Source organism: Pan paniscus, chromosome 2, assembly GCF_029289425.2.
Source record: "Pan paniscus chromosome 2, NHGRI_mPanPan1-v2.0_pri, whole genome shotgun sequence".
In the NCBI taxonomy this organism is placed as follows: domain Eukaryota; kingdom Metazoa; phylum Chordata; class Mammalia; order Primates; family Hominidae; genus Pan; species Pan paniscus.
Genome location: NC_085926.1, coordinates 182,804,479 through 182,821,746, shown reverse-complemented (window position 1 = coordinate 182,821,746; position 17,268 = coordinate 182,804,479). Strand labels below are relative to the sequence as shown.

Sequence of the window (17,268 nt, the reverse complement as noted above, 5' to 3'; positions counted from 1 at the left end):
TTGAGGATTGTTAAAGACAATGAAAATGTGGGGGAACTCTCTGCTCCCACCTCTATCTGCCTGATGGCAGGACATAACATTCTTTACTGGAGACATCACTTGCTTATTGGCCCAGAGAAAGCACCAGGAGGTACCAGCGGAATCTGGGAACAGATTTTACTATCTCTCCACACGTTTCCACCTTTTACTAGGCTGGAACTGCTCTTTCCTGTCTTGTCACTATGTAAGATTTAAGGCTTTTTGTTAAAATACTGTTTAAGCAAAGCCCCTAAGCCACTGCCTTGAGAGAGACACTTTTGAACTGAGGCCTGTCCCACATGATGGGTACATCACACATTAATAAGCTTCTGCTTGTTTTTCTTTTGTTAATCTGAGTTTTGCTTTCAGTAGAGTGTCTAAACTAAGAACCTGAAAAGGAAAAAAAAGTTTTTTTCCCTAAAATGACTTTACAGCTATTATTACACATAAGTAAACTGCTCTCAAGAAAACAGTGTGGATGAGGAGGGAGGAACAGGTATGTGAAGGGAAGAATGGCAATGTGTAGTGTACCTGATGAACGCATAGGTCAGCACTGCTCAGGAATAAAGGAGAGAAGAGATATGGGAAGATGGAAGAAAATGCTGCTGGCCAGGTGGGCCTGAATCCTTTTGTACCAAGAAGGGCCTTGTATACCAGGAAAACTGGATTTCACCTTAGGTAATGGGAACTGAAAGAGCTTTAAGAAAGTGGCAGAGAACATTATCATTATCTGCCTGTTCAAAAACGGAAAAGGAAGCCAGGCTGGTTATGAAGCTGCCACTGCAAAGATGATGATGGTGAAAGAAATCTAGCATGGTTGACTCCGTCTTGTCACAAGCCTCATAGGCTGGCTGTCCTCGCTCATTCCTGGGTGCAGGCCAAGCTAACCATGAGTGGAATTTAATTTACAGTTTAACTTTGAAGCAAGGATGATAACAATCCCCCTAAAACTAACCCCCTCCTTGCTCAGGGACCAAAATCACCTTTGTAAGACTAATGAAAGACTACAAGATTGGGATTATGGGAAGAGCCTGAATTCTGCTAAAATATAGGTGTAGCTAAATGATAGCCAGCCATTGTAACCTAGCTTGCCTTTCTATAATCCCTTGCTGCTCAAGGAGTCATATGGCCAGACATCATAAGATTTGTGACTTCCCCAGCTGCTCCTATAGATAACACCACTATTGTAGAACCTAAGATTGGTCTTTGGAGATGTTTTCAGACTTTTGCATTCTGGCCATCTTCTGACTCTAACCAGACCTGGGACTCATGACTAAAGTGGTCCTGTGGCCCCCACTGAGGCAGACTCAACACATAAGGACTATTTTCCACACTACTATGATTTCATCTCCAACCAGTCAGCAGTGCCCATTCCCTAGCTCCTTGCCCACCTAATTATCCATAAAAGCCCCAGCCTCTGAGTTCTCCAGGAAACTGACTCAAGTTATTACACCAGACCTCCCATGTGGCTAGCTCTGTGTTAATTAATCTCTTTCTCTACTGTAATATTGTGGTCTCAGTGAATTGGTTTTTCTGTGTAGCAGGAAGAACCTGTTGGGAGATTACAGTTGGGAAACCAGCAAAAGAAACCAGAGGAGGGATGTAGAGTGCCTAAACCAGGGCAGTAGGGGTAAAGACAAGAAGAAAAATCACATACAAGAGATAGAGAAGAGGTAGAGTTTATAGATTTTGGTAACTGTTTCTGTGCGGTGTGGTGACAAGGTAGAGTGGGAATGGATAAAGGAAAGTGAAAACTTGATCATCACTCTCAGGATTTTATTTAAGATACTTATACATAATTACCTGCTTTTGCCTATCTTCCTCCATTAGAATGTAAATTCTCTGAAGGCAGGGCCCTGTCTTATTCATCATTTTATCTCCCATGCCTGTCAAGTGCTTGGTATGCTGTAGTTACTCAGTAAATTGCTACATAAAATAAATGAGGTTATGATATTAATTGTTAAGAGAGAAGAGGTTTAGGCTGGAAAAAGTGAGTATAAATAAAAATTTCATTATAGGTAAGTACTGATTAAAGGAATAAAGAAATATATATGTAATAAACATATATATAGAGAGAGAGAGAGAGAAAGAGAGAGAGGAGCTGACTGGTGATTAGGAGGTGATGATGTGTTACAATTTAAAAGATTGATTTTGAGTTGCTAGCAAAATACTAACCAAAGATATAAGATCTAGGGGTAAGCCAGGCCAAATTAACAATCACCTTGGCCACTGTAGGCACTCATTAAAGTAGGTATTTTTTTTAATATGTCAAAGTTCATGAACATATATAATCTCCTAATTTTGTATTTTAACTTTGAAATATATTATTTCAATACTGAGTGTCAATATCTTAAAATGTCCCTTCAAAAATATCCACAGCAACACTGACAGATTCAACTAAAATCCAATGCATAACCATTTCCATAATCCATATTTTGCTCCTTGACAAAGTTACTCATTTTCTTAACAATGTTCAATTTTTACTTTACTTTGATTAAAGACTTTCAGATACAATGTGACGTATGTGTTTTTTTCCTACAGGAAAATCATACTATATGTTTCAGAGGCCTTCAGAATATTGTTAACAAAGGCTAAATCAACATTACCAGGAAAATCATACTGAGGAAAATATTCAGAATATAAATATACTTGCACATTCTCTTTACTCCTTATGCAGCTCATGGCCTCACGAAAAACACGTGTCCTTTTGTATTATCCTTTAAGCATCCCCACTGCATAAGGAATCTGCAGCTGGGTGTAAGCACATCAGGAGAACTCCTGTGAGAATTCATGGCCAGCAGCAATGCACCCAGGGGATGGGGGTAGAGTCGGGCTTTATGTAGCAGCTGTCCCAAAGGAAATAATTGGAAGAGGATGCAAATCCTCTCTCCCAAGCTGTTGTCCTTAATTCAGGCAAGTAATTTCCTTCTGGAGGATTAATCCCCTCTCCCCCTAAAACTACCTAATCTTTCTATGTACAGATGCCACCAATATCTTTGCAGGTCAATTAATTTGACTGAGGAAACTATTTACATAACAAAGATGACATAAAGACACTGGGTAAAGACATAGAGAAATATCCACACAAATTCAACTGGATGACCTATCCTTTTAAAAATGCTGTTGACAAAATAAAAACTACCCCCTCAAAAACAACTTGATACTTGTAAATGTTTGTTTGTTTGTGTGTGTGTGTGCAACCTCTGCCTCCCAGGTTCAAGCAATTCTCCTGCCTCAGCCTCCTGAGTAGTTGAGATTACAGGTGTGCGTCACCACGCCCGGCTAATTTTTGTATTTTTAGTAAAGACGGGGTTTCACCATGCTGGCCAGGTTGGTCTTGAACTCCTGACCTCAGGTGGTCCGCCCGCCTTGGCCTCCCAAAGTGCTGGGATTACAGGCGTGAGCCACCGTGCCTGGCCATACATGTAAATGTTAAATTAAATATGCATAAACTATACATACAAGAATGAGAATCCTATTAACTCAGGTGTTGGCGGCAAGAGCAAAAAAAGCAACACTGAGATGATACATACACACCAGCGGTCCTCATCTCAAAATAACTGTTTTCTTTCATAATGCTGCTTTAGGAGTTTCATGGCGGAAAAAACCTGGAGGTTAAAAATATCTATTGCTTAAAAAGAACAAAAAGAGAAGAAACAAAGGCAAAAATATTTCACAGTTGGCTGTCAAGTAAACTGCTAGCCGGGGCCAGTCCACCTATTCTTGAGGTTGTTTTGACCCTATATCCGTATTCTGTACTCCCTCAGTTTTCCCAGTACCTGAAAAGACTCTAATCCTTTACTTTAGGTTAGTTAACAAGCATGGTCACTAAAAAACAGCTAAAATGTAATGAGAAGTTAGTCAATCAGAGACTAATATAAACCAATCCATGTGCTCTGCTTTCTTCTTACCCTTGAGGTCAACTGTATTAGGAAAAGGTGTTGAGTTTTTTCCCCATCTTTTATATGCTTCATTGTTTTCATATGTCATTTATATATTTCTCATTGTAAAAGGGGCCATACAATACAGAAACTGACAAAGCAACTAGAAAACAGTTTTGATGGGGAAATGGAGGAAGGTAATTTGGATTTTTTACATCTATAAAGAACACTCTATATCTGAGTGTGCCTATAATGCAAAGAGCTTGAAGAAGTGTGTGTACCCTGCATCCCTGGAAAGAAGGGAACGGAATGGGGTGGAGGTAGGGTTCAAAGGATACCAAAAACAGACCTTACACAAATCAAAACTTTGTCTAACAACCACTCTCAAAGCAAGAAAGGGAGAACTTCCTCTTTTTTCTTTACTCCCTCGGCACTCAACCTTCTTAACCTACTTTCTCTCCCTCAATCCAGAACTCAATATGTTGCTAGTATTATATATTTATTTACACTGTGGGTTAAAGAGGCTTTTATGGATTAGCTTGAGATACTATCATTTAAAACGTTCTTTACATAAAAATGATTGAAATGCCAAACATTAAATTCAAAAATAAGTTCAGAGCATAATCTAAATCAATGCCTGCCTCCTATGGAAGACATAAAGTAAGAGGATAAAATATGATGAATCCAAGAATCGGGACTCTCAAAGCAGAACACGCGGTCTTTGATACTTTGGAGGCAGATCAATACAAACGTGAGCTCTTTTTAAAGGCAGAGCTAAGGCAAGCTGGTGACTTCAAGGCTCTTAATTTCTGGTAGACAAACGTAAAGCTAGAAATTTGGCTGTCAGAGTGAGGTCATTCCTGGTCATGTCACTTTTTGGGGAAGGGGAGAGGAAGGCCTGTGAGCGCGCTGCCTCTTTTCAAGGTCGGTAAGAAAGGACCTTGCGCCTGAATTGATATGACAGGAAAGGAATAATGTGTGAGAGGTAATTACCTGGTTAGGGTTAGCTTAGGGAAATAAAATATACCTGTTTCTCAAGTAAAATGATTTGTGGTTTACTGGTGAACAAAACAACTTTCACAGCACTCGTAAAGGGTCTTACCTAACTAACATCTTTCAAATCTAGATATATAGGTAACAAGGGAGCAAGACTGTCCATTGAAGACCTTTGATACTTGTGACATGCCTTTTTTTTTGTAATATTTATTTTAAATAGTGACCGCAATACCAAAGCAGGTATATTATTTGTATTTGCTTTTTATTAAAAAATGATTGAAATGCCAAACATCAAATTCAAAAAGTTTAGAGCATAATCTACATCAATGCCTACCTCCTATATAAGACATAAAGTAAGAGGATAAAATATGATGAATCCAAGAACTAGGATTCTCAAAGCAGAACACTAGGTCTTTGACAGATATTTACATTACCTAATACTGTTTTTTTTTAAAATAAAAAAAATATATTTGGTCACCATCACTTTCCACACTTCATTTGAGAAAATGCCAAGTTCAAAGCTGACCTTCCCCTGTTGTTCCTGCTTGAGTCTCTCCAGGTAGGATGGCAGAGGAAAAGGACTTGATTAAAATAAATTATCCTAAGGGCAGAGCAGTGAATGGATCTAACACTGGGAAAAGTATGGGAGAGGAAAAGAGGGAACTGTGCCACAGAAAAAGAGGTGGGCAGGCTCTGGAGAAAGGGCTGAGAAGTGGGGCTGGCATTTCCTTCCTCCTCCCCTGAGCTCCATCCTCTGCCCTACTTTCATGTCTCCCCCTCCCAGCTCTCCCCACCTCTACCCACATTCCTTTCTTCCCTCCCACTCCCAACTCCAATTCTAAAATCTTTCCATCAGTTAATTCTGGGAGTAGAAAAGGGCCTGAACTGACTCTGAGGGAAATACACATGATTAATAGGAATTAAAAAAAAAAAAGGATGTCTACCCTCGGTAATAATCTGAGGACAGAGAATTAAAATACAGATACTTTGAAAAGGTCTTGAACACAAGTGGAGGGGGCTTTGTAATCAGTCTGCTTTTAGTAAACATCTACACATACATATTCGTTTGACTAAATTTAAATGTACCACAGCCTATTCAAGATTTAAATGGTTGAGCTTTCAAAAAAATTTTACAACCAACAAAATTACTGGTATTTTGGTATTTTAAAATCTCACAGAACACGGAAATAACCAAAACTGATATTACAATTGCTAACGTAAGTAAATAGTTGTTTTCAATGGCCAGCATATATTATAATGAAACCTAAAGTTTATATGTCTGATATGAAAGCTATGTCATCTTGGAAAATTACACGTAAACCATGCTTAACTCTAAGTGTGCATCAAAATATTCCAACTCCCAGTGATTCTGTGGGTTGGGACAAGCCATCTGAATTTTTAAAAGCTTCGTAGGTGATTCTGATGCACACTACTAGTCAAGAGTAGCTATCTTAGAGGATATTAAATATTACTGCCCTCAACTCCCAATGTACTCTATGCAGTTACAGCAAAACTTTAAAACCTCATATGCAGCACTGCTTTGCCTACAAATCCATTATTAATTTCATCATCTCCTTGAGTTTGCTTTTATTTGATATAAACATCAGAGTAGCAGTTGAAAAAACACATTTAAACTTTCCTTCCCACACCATCAGGAAGTTGTTTAAAACTAAACATATTAAGTCAGAGTTTAAAAGGTAATACCTGTAGAGGTGGGCTGGGAACCAAGTGTTAACTTTGGAAAGTAGAGCCACCATCAATCACCCACATGAAGTTAGGAGTAGGCAAGAGTGAAACAAGGGCAGGAGGGGGAAGCTAACTCTTCTGAAACATGTCCTTGTGGCATGGCTTCATTATTTTATTTACACCCATGAGAACTCACCATATATGCTCATGTTCACATGGAAAGAAAAGTATTATCTCAAGATATAATCTATCGTTCAGATCTTCTATTTTCACATTATCTGTGTAACAGTTGCTCCTACTTATATAAAAAATTAAGAGCTAATTGTATTATTTAGATACCATGGGCTGGTAACTTTATTTATTTCCTTTTATTTCTCATATATATATATATATATATATATATATAAAATGAAAGACTAAAGTTTATCAACATACCTTGGGTCAAGAAGACTCCTCAAAAATTTGAAAAGCAAAACCTGGTTCTGAATAGAAAAACAATAAAAATTACAATTAAATATTAAAACAAATTTTTCAAATATTCCATGGTAAAGAACTACTTTAACCTATCCCTTTATGCACAGATATCTGAGTATATCCACAAAGCCCTCTGTACAGATCTAAGAAATTCTAAAGAATCATCTAGAGGTTCTTTATGTCTTCTCAATAATTCTAATCACTGTCGCACATTCACTTCTCAGTGTAAACGGAACACAAACACCCTATTATCGCCCAAAAAAGACCTCTAGTGAGACAAATCCTCGAGCTGTTCACAGCACAAGGACCCTCGGAGTGGCAGGTGCTTGGAACTGCTCTGTGGATGCTGAGCTCTGGATGCACTGATCGGTTTCACCTTGCCTTAACCTGGTCCTCCTGTGGCAATGGGTTGCTGTGAGATAGTTCATCCAGGGAGGGTGGGAGTTTGAGGTCCAAGTTAACAACCACCACCAAAAAAGTTCATGAATATAAACAAATACAGAAGAGATGCCAATCAAACTGCAACACGTTAGCAATCAATATGCCATAAAATCTGGGTTCTGTTTTTGCCATTTACTCACTTACGTGACTTTCTGTAAGTTACTTATCCTCTGAGCAATTCAATTTCCTTATGTGGAAAAAAAAAAAAAAGAGGACAGCAATATCTTCTCTGCCTTCCACATTGGGTAGTAGTGAGGGTTAAATGAGATAAACCTTCAAATACTACAAAAATATGAATATTTCTAAATTCTTGGGAAACCTATGCAAAAATTGTTATTGTTTAGTTTTTCTTTTTTTATTTTTTGACACATTCACACTTTATCTGTAAAAAATGGGGGACTCTTAAAGATGAAAAAGATTAATATAAAATATGATTTAAAAATATATTTATTTTTATCAGTCTGATTTTCTATTTTTTCACTATCACTTTGTGTTATTTTACATGACTTTCTTCTCGGTTATAACATAATATTCTGGCAATTTTTCATTTTAAGAATTCTGAAAACAATTGGTCAGAGGCATATTTCTTGCCATCAAAAGTAAAGGTACTTTGTAAGATCTATGTGGGATTCTTGCACAATTTATAAAGCTATGCAATAAAGTAAATACTTCATTTCTTTAAAAGAAATGTCTAAGACTCCACAAACAGACCTTTTTTTTTTTTTTTTTTTTTTTTGAGACAGGGTCTCACTCTGTCACCCAGGCTGGAGTGCACTGGCATGATCACAGCTCACTGCAGCCTCAACCTCCTGGGTTCAGGTGATCATCCCACCTCAGCCTCCCGTACAGCTGGGACAAAAGGCACCCACCACCATGTCCAGCTAATTTTCTGGATTTTTTTGTAGAGATGGGGTTTCACCATGTTGCCCAGGCTGGTCTTGAGCTCTGGAGCTCAAGCGATCTGCCCGCCTGGGCCTTGCAAAATGCTAGGATTATAGGTGTGAGCCACTGTGCCCCGCCCATACTTTACTTTTATATATTTGTCTGATGAATGACATTATATTCACCTACTGGGCCTGTCTCTTAATATCCGTAGAGACTACAAAAAAAAAAAAAAAGAAAAGAAAAGAAAATCCTACAAGTGATAATTTTAAATCTTAAAGGACAATGACAACACAGCCACCACCACAGGCAAAATTTACCAGAAGTGCTGACTTTTAAAGGGGAGAGAAGCTCTGGAGGTTGAGAGTAGCTTTGGTAGAAACCTCCTCCTACCCTCCCTCACTAGACTGGATTTCATGTCCTTCCGTGTACTACTTTAGTATCCTGGGCTCCATTAGCATTCCAATCAAGCTAGTCTGTAATTGTCTTTTGGCTTATTTGTCTTCTTCCTAGAGAGCAGGATCACACTTACATGTTTTTGTATCCTCAGCACTTAATGTTTTTGGCCCAGAGCACGTACAGGAGTATTTATTGAATTAATGGGTGAGTCTTTTTCTTGAGTTAATGGACCTCATCATTATCATGCTGGACAACCAAGCCTGATATCTGGGAGTTGTTTTTAACTCCGCCCATCACATTCAACTGATTTCCAGATCCTATACATTTTACTTCACAAAAATGTCCTAAATCTGTCCTCTCTAACTGCCACTGACTTAGTGCTAGTCCTCTCCATCTTTGGCTAGACCTTCTTCTCTCTCCTCCATTTGCTCTCCTTTCCAGTCCATTCTCCCCACTGCTATCCAAAGTTCATTTTCTGTAAAATGGATCTAATGATACTGCTCTTTAGCTTTAAAAAACTTCAATAATTCTCAGTACACAGAAGACAGTTTAAATTTCATAGCATCACATATGAAACCGTTCCGTATTTGTCTCCAAGCTGTATTTTGCAACCCCTCTAGTTTAGCTCCTCCCCTCCAGCCTATCACTAGTAGCTTAACCTAATGCCACTTCCACCATCACCCCCCGCCGACGTCATGCTTCACACAGACTTGACTGTTCTCTGAACATGCATGCTGCTTTATGCCTTCAAGGCTTTTATACCCAGAACCTTTTTATTAAGAAAGCCCTGCCCAAGTCTCTGCTTGGAAATCTGACATTAGGCATTCAAGACCAGATTAGGGATCTCTGGGCATTCTTGTCTTTCTCGCAATCCATCACCCTCTTCTTCTCTTGTTCCTACAGTACTTTTCACATATCTCTAGTGTAGCTCTTTCAACACTGGACTATAATTATGCAAGTGCTTCTCTGTTCTAGAGGAAAAATTTAAGAAAAGGTTGTATTCTTATTTCTGTCCCTAGGGCCTAGCACACTGGTAGAGAGTGGAGCTGCACTAAATGTTCGAATGAATGAATTCCATATTTTGGTCTCTCATGCCAGCTACCTCCTACTCACTGCTCTGATTTCCTTCTTGCACAGCTATTCCCAACCACTATTAATGTCACTTGAGGACTCTGGGTGGTGCTTCATGTCCCTGTCATTGTCCTATTCCCTGCCTCTATCACTTGTGGCTATAATGACAGGGAGCAAACTCAACATCAGCACAGCCATGGTAAGTGGTAAGTGGAATACCTTAAACAGTCCATTCAATAGTACTTCTAACTGAGCTTCTCAATATTTACCATGCATATAGCTGTATTCCAGTTAAGATTTTCCAAGAAAAATTCTAAACAGCACAATTTCAGGATGACAAAGTTTTGAATAAATATGAATCTCAAAGAAAACAGGGTTGTGGGCCAGGTGCGGTGGCTCATGCCTGTAATCCCAGCACTTTGGGAGGCCGAGGCAGGCGGATCATGAGGTCAGGAGATCAAGACCAACCTGGTAACATGGTGAAACCCTGTCTCTACTACAAACACAAAAAAATTAGCCAGGCCTGGTGGCAGGCACCTGTAGTCCCAGCTACTCAGGAGGCTGAGGCAGGTGAATGGCTTGAACCCGGGAGGCGGAGCTTGCAGTGAGTGGAGATCACACCACTGCACTCCAGCCTGGGTGACAGAGCGAGACTCCATCTCAAAAAAAAAAAAAAAAAAGAAAACAGGGTTGTGGATCCTACAGCAAAAGAAAATGGGAGAAGGGAGGATCTGTGGATTAGGATTTCTAGAATAAGTACATTATAGTTCCAGAAATGCTTCTTTGAAGCTCATATTTGTATGCACAAAGATGAACTCCCTCATTTCCCAACTAAGAGATCATCATACAACTGCTCCCAACCCCACACACACACACACACACACACACACACACACACACACACACACAGTATTAGGTTGGTGCCATTAAAGAAATGGCAAAAACCGCAATCACTTTTGCACCAACCTAATAGAAACTGCTAATAAATGTCAACTGAAGAAATCACTACAATCAAAACTTCTTAGGTGACGATTTAATAATTGTCTCTCCACTAGATATTTTCCCCCAATATATATTTGCAATATGTACCTGAAGTTTTTTAATGACCGTTTCAATATGTCCAGAAAAGTGGGTGGCAACCAGCTCCGCAGCTTTACAAGGCTTCAGGGACACAAGTTCCTGGAGTTAAAGGAAAAGACAAAGCCATCTCTAATGGCTTATTTAAACAGCATATCCACAGATGTGAGGCATGACTACCTACCTCAATACAGTCGCAAGCTTCCATACTGCATTTCAGCAGACCTTGATATAGGTCCTCAATTTAAAGTGCACTTTGCAAATGAGCAAAATTAGAAATGTGCCATGTAAAAAAAAATCAAAATTTCATTTAAAGAAAGGTAATTCAGAATTCTTAGAAAATGAAAGCACTATAGAGTTCTGGATTTCAGCCATGATACCTGCAGGAGAAACGGAACAAAAGCTTCCCAAATTTCCTGTCAATGCATTTCACCCTGGAGCTTAAAGTAATAACTTGAAGAAACGAGAAAGAATAGTTGTAATTTATCTGGCCAAGAATTTTAAAACTTTACTTCTGGTGCCTAGTGGATTTAGAAACTGCAAGCATTTTAAGAAATAAACTTCAGGTCTTAAATTTTATATGAGAGTAAAATGTTGACCACTTTTAATTAAACACTGTTAATAAAATCTATTTGTCAAATATAAGACTTTTAATTTGACCTCCCCTTGGACTTTCCTGGACACTACTGGCTATCCTTTTCTTTTTAAAACTCTCCTCTTACTTGGTTTCTGTCACCTAATATTCTACCTTTCCAATTGTACCTTCTCTGTGGGGACACTATGATCAAACACAACCACAATACACGGCTAAAACACAAAGACCAAATGTAGACCAAAATAGGTATTATTAAATAAAACTCAGACAAGCCACTATGACTGCAACATTCACAATGTATCTCTTAATTATTGTGTTAGGTAGTACTTGTAGATTCATAATAATTAGCTGCCACAAATAACTGTAGTTTACATAACTTTAATGCAATACTCCTGATGAGAAGGTATAACTAAATATTACAAAGGAGACACTACTACTGATCTGTAGCCATTCAAAAATAAGGTACGATGAATGAATTTATGCCAAGAATTTGGAAATTCAGACAAAATAAATTCCTAAAAAGTATAATTTAATAAACTGACTTGAGAAGAAATAGCCTGAATTGATTTTTTTTTTTGGTAGAGACGGGGTCTTGCTATGTTGCCCAGGCTGGTCTGGAAGTCCTGGGATCAAGAGATCGATCATCCTGCCTCGGCTTCCCAAAGTGCTGGAATTACAGGCATGAGCCACTGTGTCTGACCCTGATTTGATTTTTAACCATTAAAATAACTGAGTAGTTTAAAAACTTTCCATATGAAAAACTGTAGGGTCAAATAGCCTCACTGGTAAGTTCTAGCAACCATTTAAGGAAGAAATAATTCCAGCCTTAACTAAACCTCTTACAACAGAGAATAGAAAAAAGAAAAATTCTTCGGCTCATTGTAAGAGGCTAGTAACATTTTGACACCTTAAACCCAATAGGACAAAATTACAGATCAATCTGAATCACAAATATTGATATAAACATCCTAAATAAAAATGAAATTCAGCAATGTATAAAAATAATATATCAGGATCAAGTTGCACTTATCTGCAAAAATCAAGGTTGGTTTAATACCAATAAAATTTAACACAAAAACAGAATAAGGAAGAAAACATGATAAAATTCAAAATCCATTCATGAGGAAACTCTTGGCATACTAGAAATAGAAGAAAACTTCCATAAAAATCCTTACAGTAAACATACTTATGTTGGAAATGAAATTTTAAAAAATGCCATTAACAACAGCATTAAAAACATGAAGTTGTGACAGTAAGTATAACAAAGGATGGGGCTGGGTGTGGTGGCTCATGCTTGTAATCCTAGCACTTTGGGAGGCCAAGGCAGGTGAATCATTTGAGGTCAGGAGTTTGAGACTAGCTTGGCCAACATGGCAAAACCCTGTCTCTACTAAAAATATAAAAATAAGCTGTGCGTGGTGGCCATATCTGTAATCCCAGCTACTTAGGGAGGATGAGGAGGGAGAATCATTTGAACCCAGGAGGCTGAGGTTGCAGTGAACCTAGATGGTGCCACTATACTCCAGCCTGGGCGACACAGTAAGTGAGACTCTGTCTCAAACAAAACAAAACAAAACAAAAACAAAGGATGGAAATTCCCCACAGAGAGCATTATAAAACTTAATAGGAAGATATTAAATAAAGGATTATACCATACAGTCATAGATATGAAGACTCAATATTGTAAAGATTGCAAATTATCTTCAAAATTATTGATAGATTCAGTGCAATGCCTGTCATAATCACGAAGTTAAAAAAATTTTGGTGGAACTTGATAAGTTGATTCTAAAATGTATTTGGAAGTATCAAAAGTCAATAACAGCCAAGATTCTGTTAAAGATATCAAGACTCATTATACAGCAACAATATTAAAAACAGTGTGGTACTGATGCAGAGATGGACAAACAGACCAATGGAACAGAAGGCCCAGAGAAACAGACTACACATATAGATCCTTGATACACTCATCACAAAGGTAGCATTGCTGAGCAACAGGAAAAAGCAACCTTTAAAAATAACTGCTGCTGGGAAAATTGGGCATCTGTATTCTAAAAAATTAACTCGACTTCCATCTCATACTATGCACAAAAATTACTTTCAGGTGGAACTCAGAGCCAAAGATTAAAAAGAAATAAGAAAGCAAGCAGGACATAAAGAGGGGGGGAAATGATTATTTTGACCACTTAAAAACACACACACACACACACACACACACACAAAGATCGAAAGGAAAAGCCACAGAATGGGAGATGGGAGAAGATATTTGCAATATATATTGCTGATAAAAGACTAACATCCACAATACATAAAGAAATCTTCCAAAACAGTAAGTATGAGACATTCAAACAGAAAAGTGGGCAAAAAACTTCAGCAGGCACTTCACAAAAGAGAAAATTTAAATGCCCAATAAACATATGAAAAGGCTGTCAGTCTTATTAGTAATTAAGGAAAGGTAAATGTAAAACATAATTAGGTATCATTACACATCCACTAGATCGGGAAAGATTTAAAGTCTGCCAAGGATATAGAGTCCATAGGAACTCTCACACAGCGCTGGCATCCAGTGAAATTTAAAATATTAATCTCAACTAACTAGGAATTATATACACTAGAGCAGAGATTATGAGTCAGCATACATCAGAATAATGTAGGGGATTGCTGGGCCTCACCCCCAGAGTTTCTGATTCAGGAGGTCTGAGGTGGAGGTCCAAACTTTGCATTTCTATCAAATTCTCAGCTGATGCTGTGATGTTGGTTTGGGGACGAAACTGAGAATCACTGCCTTAGAGAAATGTATGTGGCTATGCTCAAGATGCACATATACGAATGATTGTGAACAGACTGTTCTTAATAGTTAAGACTAGAAACAACTGAAATGCCTAGCAGCAGTAGAATGGATAAACTGTGATATACTTATAAAATGGAATACTATACAATAAAAATCAACTGCAGCTATGTAAAACAAAAGGTACAATCTTCTCAAACAAAATACTGGGCAAAAATAAGAAAATAAAGTATGATTTCATTTTCACAAAGTTCAAGAATAGGCAAAACAAAAACATATATTTAGGGATGCACGCATATGCAGTAACAGTATACAAAAAGGTAAGAAACTGTCACAAAAACCAGGATAATGGCTGTATGGGGGAAGGGGGGAAGAAAAAACTGTGATCAGAAAAGAATATATGGGAAAAGTCTGAGGTATGGAAATAAAATATTTCTTGTTGAGGACCTAGGATGTTTGCTTTTCAATTTTTAATTAAGTTATACATTTGTTTTATGTACTTTTTTGAATGCTTTATAAATTTCAAAATATAACATGTCAACACAATTTAATGAAATCTTTCATATTCAAAAAACCATCTGAACCAGAGATCGGTCATCTAAGAAAGACTTTCAGGGATCTGTATATCCCTGAAACTTTAAACAGAATCATGTATCTATGTACATGTGCAATATTATGAGGCATAAATCTTTCATTAGAGTCTCAAAAAAAGTGTTAAGAACCACTAAGCTATAAACTAAGTGTATCTTGTCAGAAAACTTCATTATGATGCCTTTTTGTCCTATGTATTTAATGTTGATTATATTTACATTACTGAAGACACAGAAGTCCTTCAACAAAAGCTTATACACCTGTCATTGTGGCCTTAAGAGTATTAAAAAGTTCAAGGTGAAAAAATATGCAGATGTGGGAAAAACTAGTCAGCAAAAATAATTATTGTGTAGCAAAAATACTTAATGCTCCCCTAGCTTGAGTTTTTTGCTGAGCAATGTTTTCTCATTGATTAATTTATCACATTTCACATAATGCAGAGATGTGGCTTCATTTTTGATGTCTGGAGTCCATGTGCTCAAACCACTGTATAATGCAGACGAGGTGAAATGAGAACTGAATCATAATATAACCATGGAGACTTGAAGAGGAGGATGAAAAAGAATACTAAATCATTAAAGGGAAAAAGTATAAAACACAAAATCAGAGAATGACTTGTTGGGTTATTTTGCCAAGATATATCCATCTTGTTGTTAGCAGGAATATAACAACACTAAATAATATATTCCATGTTCTCAATCCTATATACAGCAGTGTGGAAATTACTTCAGACCACATATCTCATGACTGGCTATACTACCTTTCGTGCCAGATATTTCACAAGAAGATGTTGTTCACACCTCTGATCTTTCTAAACTTTACAACCTTCGGGAACTAAAAGTATCCACATCATATCCTTTCTTATAGTTTTTCATATCTATAAAAAATGTTCAAACATGTTGAATAATCATATCTTTACTACATCTCTAAATCCACCACCTGACTCTTGCTATACGAAGAATGAGAGCAACTCTGTAGATATAAATGTTATTTCCAAAAGTAGGATTACCTCAGTTTAAATGTTATTTCCAAAAGTAGGATTACCTCAGTTTAAATGTTATTTCCAAAACTAGGATTACCTCAGTTTAAATGTTATTTCCAAAAGAGGATTACCTCTTTTCTTACTACTTTTTTTCAATCATCAGAAATAAACAGAATAGATAAAATAACATAAAACATAAAAATAAGAGATTTCAACAAAACTGCTAGTTCTGTTGGATTCTGGGGTAAGGAGTATGTTATGAACATAAGGAAACTAAAGTAAGAAGTGATTTTTGGGTCCCATTTCAGAACACATTGTGATCACAGCCCTCATCACGCAAGTAGTCTATTTGTATATCTAGAAGCATTGTTTCTTAATAGGAACTTTTTGTTTCAACAGAAGTGAATACTTGCACCCTCTGTAAAATAGCAGGCATCAACAAAATCAGTGAATTAGTTGACCACAGCTAGGTCAGAATCATCATCCTCTTATATAAGGAAGAGAAACACATCAGAGAGAAAACTCATTGCAGTAATTTTTCTAAAAGTCCATTAGATGATTGGAGGGAATGGCACTCATCACATATTAGGAAAAAAGGACAAGCAGTACTCTCAGAATCATTCTACGAACTTTGTAAAAACGCATTAATAATAGTTTGTCACTGGCTGATTGAACATGGGCTAGTTTCAGAAGTCATGATGTAATAGATTGCATGTGACACAGACTTTATGAATACAAATATGAGGTAGAATAATTACACGAAAAAGATTTCAACCCTAAATTAAATCAACTTAATATGATACATGCCATTGCTTCATTGGCATAAAGTTAACTTGGGTTAGATGATCATTCAGATGGTGAAGTGTGAAGTTTTGTGCATCAGTACCTCAATGTGATCCATTGCTTTCTGCCATACAGACTGCTTCTCCTCTGGACTGTGTCCGGGAATGGACAAGATATTGTGAATGTAATTAAAGACTTCTTCCTGAAGAGCACAAGACAATATAATTTATTCATTCATTCACTCACTCAAGATTTAGTCCCTACCAACTGAACCAGTCTTGGTAAACATCTGTTATCTGAAGATGAAAAATCATCTGGAGATAGTTAACTGATGGAAAACTCGGTCCCTAAAAATAAAGAGTAATTGTTTAAAATTTAGGGTAGACTCTTAGAAGCAAAAAATCAGTTCTAATTAATTTTGGTTTGAATTTATTAATCTTCAGTGACCTAATGAAGGAGTATCACACTTTGGCTTTTGGGGATCCCATTGTCCACATTCCCAATTTCAGCACAAACCACTCCTGCCCTTGTCTATTATGCTCCACCTATACTGATTTTCACTTCATCTATATGATCTCTACTCAGCTCCTTGAACATGTCAATTTTC

At 37.4% G+C, this 17,268-nt stretch overlaps 1 protein-coding gene across 1 annotated transcript in view; it reads right to left on the bottom strand.

Moving 5' to 3' along the window:
* VPS8 (VPS8 subunit of CORVET complex) overlaps nucleotides 1–17,268 on the bottom strand; it is a 262,424-nt gene that overhangs the window by 107,219 nt on the left and 137,937 nt on the right. Inside the window, exons 36-38 of the mRNA XM_063602631.1 lie at nucleotides 16,765–16,863; nucleotides 10,938–11,027; nucleotides 7,017–7,063 (exon numbers count right to left, since the gene is read on the bottom strand). Of these exons, the coding sequence (XP_063458701.1) occupies nucleotides 7,017–7,063; nucleotides 10,938–11,027; nucleotides 16,765–16,863 (236 nt within the window). The remainder of the gene's footprint in view (nucleotides 1–7,016; nucleotides 7,064–10,937; nucleotides 11,028–16,764; nucleotides 16,864–17,268) is intronic.